At 45.1% G+C, this 4,400-nt stretch overlaps 1 protein-coding gene across 3 annotated transcripts; it reads left to right on the top strand.

The window, feature by feature from the left end:
- Positions 1 to 398: 398 nt before the first annotated feature.
- LOC121296656 (protein RER1-like) lies at positions 399 to 4,185 on the top strand. Of its 3 annotated transcripts, none has more exons than XM_041222421.1 (7): positions 399 to 818; positions 1,268 to 1,359; positions 1,645 to 1,749; positions 2,305 to 2,404; positions 2,534 to 2,612; positions 3,454 to 3,589; positions 3,792 to 4,185. In XM_041222421.1, the coding sequence occupies exons 2-7, from the start codon at positions 1,270 to 1,272 to the stop codon at positions 3,879 to 3,881; spliced, it is 600 nt and encodes a 199-aa protein (XP_041078355.1). In that variant the 5' UTR covers positions 399 to 818; positions 1,268 to 1,269; the 3' UTR covers positions 3,882 to 4,185. The 3 variants fall into 3 exon arrangements, with proteins under 3 accessions (XP_041078355.1, XP_041078356.1, XP_041078357.1); XM_041222422.1 differs by having other exon boundaries at positions 774 to 832; XM_041222423.1 differs by lacking the exon at positions 399 to 818 and adding an exon at positions 958 to 1,191.
- The last annotated feature ends 215 nt before the right edge of the window (positions 4,186 to 4,400 follow it).

Genomic DNA, 4,400 nt, shown 5'->3' with positions numbered 1-4,400 from the left:
TTGTTCATATTGTATCAGTGTTTCCATATTCATTGTTTTATTTTTCTTTAATGCAATAGATTCTATTGCTACCATATTTATCCCTTATTATGCTCTCATTAATTTTTCAATATCTTCTTTATTATGTCAATATTCATACTTTTTTTTTTACAAACGTCCTCAAATTTTACCCAGTTAGCTTCCCTAAAATTAAATCTTTCCACACCTTTCGTCTCTTTTTTAATTACTTTTTTTTTTTTTATTAATCTCAATAATAATTGGATATCGTCTATCTCCCTCTTCCCTTTGTATCGCGCCTGCAGCCCTTATATATTGTCCCGCCCCTTATTGCTTCTGAGGATCCGGTTGGCAGAGACAGCAGCCCTCACCTCCCGTCCAATCAGTGCTCCCGCCATCTGTCCATCACAGAGGTCCTCCGAGAATATTAAAGCGGTCGTCAGCTCTCCCGAGGTCGTTACAATACATTCATTAGAAACAAGCGTAATTGTGTCTGCATGAATAAGGTCACCACAAAATATGGACTGGCTCAAATGGCTATGAAATGGGCGACTTATTTCCATCTTTGAATTGTTAATTTCTGTACAGATATGGCTGATATATTCCTTCGTCCTGCCCCCTGGCGAAATCAAAGGCACCTAGCAAATGTAATCCAGGGTCGGGCTTTCCACTTGCCCGATTTCGGAGTGATCGAGTGCTGTTTATCCAATTAGCAATCAGCAAAGATTCCTTGCAGACCAGTGAGAACGTAGTGGTTATCCCTCGCGACCAATCTGCTTCGACGGGGGCGGGATGTTGCTGACAGAGCGGAAGCGAGGAGGGTGAGTGAAAGAGAGTAGGTTAATTTCTCTTGATACAGAGATGTTTGAAGAATAATACTGTAACTGTATTATGTTCTGTTAATGAGCAGTATTTGGCGGTGTGATTGTATAACGCGTGAATGATGCTATATGTCATAGTCGGAGAAGCTGGCTTAGCCGATTGCTCCGTTCACCACCATAGCTAGTCGTCACAGTGTTTGTGCAGTATTAATAATACCGTGCAGTTCCATGCCACACCGCGCAGAATTGATGAAATATTAAACATGCATATGTTATTGTATATGCATTATTTTTTTACGGTCCTGAAGCTAAAATAAACAGCAGTCAGCGATTCATAATGTTTATCATGACATTGCAGGTTCCCTGGGAGAATGTAAGTTTAAAACCGATGGTATTTTTTTTTATTTAATTGATTCAGAAATAGTAACGAAATTCTAAAACATTTTCAGGAATGTCAAATTTGAGCACAAGTCAAATTCAAGGGGACACCCCCTCTTCACAAGTCTCCAGTTTGAGGGTGATCTGCACTCGTTTAGCACAGGTAAGACTCGTTCTAGCCATCTTGTGACAACATACCGTTCATATTCTGTTGTATGACAAGGTTATTATACACACATATCCACATCACTCTTTAGATTTCGCATGTATCTGGAGAGCCGCTGGAAGAGCTGTTCTGAAACTCTGTTAGCACACAGGCTATGGGGAGTTGCAGAATCTGGGGAAGAAATATGATACTGACTGCTCTGCTTTTGTATTTGTAGCCATGTCATTGGTGGGTGAAGGTTACTGAAACACCTGTGAAATTATATTTGTATTCCTTGGACAGCGTTACCAGTCTCTACTCGACAGATCCACTCCACATGCACTGGGAAGATGGGGAGCCACTGTCATACTGGGAGTGCTGTACATGATCCGAGTCTTCATACTGCAGGTAGGGACCAGTCTTCATTCTGCAGGTAGGGACCAGTCTTCATTCTGCAGGTAGGGACCAGTCTTCATACTGCAGGTAGGGACCAGTCTTCATACTGCAGGTAGGGACCAGTCTTCATTCTGCAGGTAGGGACCAGTCTTCATTCTGCAGGTAGGGACCAGTCTTCATTCTGCAGGTAGGGACCAGTCTTCATACTGCAGGTAGAGACCAGTCTCATACTGCAAGTAGGGACCAGTCTTCATCTCATTTACTCATGCCTTATTGAAACTCCCACGTAGCCTCACATTGGAACTCCGTACTGTAACCATTAACTGCCTCCCTGCGACACTCTGCTCCTCAGTGAATGGAACAAATGACATTTGTGCTAGGAGTAGAAATTAGATACCACAGTTTGCAGATTAAGGTAACAGTATCTTTATGTGATGTAGCTAATATTAACTGTGTTTGAAATGTGTGATGCTTGTAATGGATTCTAGTGTTTGAAATGAACAATGCAGGTAATGGATTCTAGTGTTTTAAATGAGTGTTGCAGGTAACTCTGATTTTGTTTTTTAGGGCTGGTACATTGTGACCTACGCTTTGGGGATTTATCACCTGAATCTACTGGTGGCATTCCTGTCTCCTAAAATTGAACCATCACTGCAAGAAGATTCAGGTGTGTTTGTGTGTCTGCGGTTTTCATGCTGTGTGTAAAGCTCTTTTTGTTTCCTGTTTTAGTTTGAGAGGATGGTGGGAGTTGTGGATTCTTGCTTTGTTGTAATGCTCTTCCTGTTTCCTGTTTCAGATGATGAAATGGCGCTGCCGACACATCACAATGAAGAATTCCGACCCTTCATCAGGAGGCTCCCTGAGTTCAAATTCTGGTGGGAAAGGAGAAATTCACTGTTTTATCAGTGGCTGCATTAAGTAGCTGAGTGGCTAACAGCAGCTCAGTGACAGAACCTTCTCAACAGCACGCTCAGCTCTGCTCCCCCAGAGCAGCTCAGTGACAGAACCCTCTCAACAGCAGGATCAGCTCCGCTCCCCCAGAGCAGCTCAGTGACAGAACCCTCTCAACAGCACGCTCAGCTCCACTCCCCCAGAGCAGCTCAGTGACAGAACCCTCAACAGCACGCTCAGCTCCGCTCCCCCAGAGCAGCTCAGTGACAGAACCCTCTCAACAGCACGCTCAGCTCCGCTCCCCCAGAGCAGCTCAGTGACAGAACCCTCTCAACAGCACGCTCAGCTCCGCTCCCCCAGAGCAGCTCAGTGACAGAACCCTCTCAACAGCACGATCAGCTCCGCTCCCCCAGAGCAGCTCAGTGACAGAACCCTCTCAACAGCACGCTCAGCTCCACTCCCCCAGAGCAGCTCAGTGACAGAAACCTCTCAACAGCACGCTCAGCTCCACTCCCCCAGAGCAGCTCAGTGACAGAAACCTCTCAACAGCACGCTCAGCTCCGCTCCCCCAGAGCAGCTCAGTGACAGAACCCTGTCAACAGCACGCTCAGCTCTGCTCCCCCAGAGCAGCTCAGAGCTGCAGAGCAGACATCATCAGTGATCTGAGAGAGCAGAGAAATTCTCACTCTGAGCTGCTGAGCTGTTGAATGCACACAGTTTCTTAGTGTTTCTTAAAATAGGATCCTGCTGATTCTTGGAGGGGGTGGGCGGTGGGCGATGGTGCTACCGACACACTGATTTAATTGTTATTTTATTTTTTTCCAGGTACTCCGCGACTAAAGCAGTCCTGGTTGCCATGGTGATGACCTTCTTCGAAATGTTCAACATTCCGGTGTTCTGGCCAATCCTGGTCCTGTATTTCATCATGCTGACATGCATGACCATGAAGAGGCAGATCCGGGTGAGAATCTCACTGCACTGTGTGCTCCTATAGCGGGGGGAATGGGGGGGAGCAGCAGAAATGTGCTGATTCAGTGCACAGATCTCCACCTGGTTCTTAGTGTTTCTACTCAGTGCTGATCAGTCCCCAGAAAGTTCATTAGAATTATTCTACTGTTATTTTACTGTGATGGTGAACTGTTTTCTGCTCTACTCTTTTTCAGCACATGATCAAATATCGCTATGTTCCATTCTCACACGGGAAAACACGCTACAGAGGCAAGGAAGATACCGGAGACGTTTTCATTAGCTGAGGATTCCAGATTGTAACGTTTTGAACACATGAAACAGACTGGAAACAAATCTTACTATCTGAATTAATGTGTGAGTCAATTTCCACTGGCCCCAACACTGGTTCAGACAGCTGTCACTCTCCACTGGCCCCAACACTGGTTCAGACAGCTGTCACTCTCCACTGGCCCCAACACTGGTTCAGACAGCTGTCACTCCACTGGCACAAACTGGTTCAGTTAGCTGTCACTCTCCACTGGCACCAGCCGTGATTCTGAAAGCTCCCCTTTTCAGGTTATAGTTTTATTAAATTATGGTTGGGTCTCCTCCCTGCATTATTATTTTTTTTAAACTCCAGAACCCTGTTATATCACTGCGCTCTCTCACTGTGTTTTTATTTATTTATTGATTTCCACTGCTTTCTGTTTGCAGACAGTAATGCTAGAACAGGAAGTGGGATTCTAGAGTTTACAAATTATATAGCAGCACTATATCTCTCTCTTATTTAGATATCAGAGAGATATAGTGTTGCCCCTTCCCCC

This window comes from Polyodon spathula, chromosome 21 (genome assembly GCF_017654505.1).
Source record: "Polyodon spathula isolate WHYD16114869_AA chromosome 21, ASM1765450v1, whole genome shotgun sequence".
Taxonomy (NCBI): domain Eukaryota; kingdom Metazoa; phylum Chordata; class Actinopteri; order Acipenseriformes; family Polyodontidae; genus Polyodon; species Polyodon spathula.
This window is presented reverse-complemented; position numbering and strand designations above follow the sequence as displayed.

Bases quoted from the DNA above. Each gene is read 5' to 3' on its own strand.
- LOC121296656 (XM_041222421.1), top strand. From the start codon at position 1,270: ATGTCAAATTTGAGCACAAGTCAAATTCAAGGGGACACCCCCTCTTCA. The intron at 1,750-2,304 runs GTAGGGACCAGT...TTTGTTTTTTAG, and splicing joins TCCGAGTCTTCATACTGCAG to GGCTGGTACATTGTGACCTA. The intron at 3,590-3,791 runs GTGAGAATCTCA...ACTCTTTTTCAG, and splicing joins CCATGAAGAGGCAGATCCGG to CACATGATCAAATATCGCTA.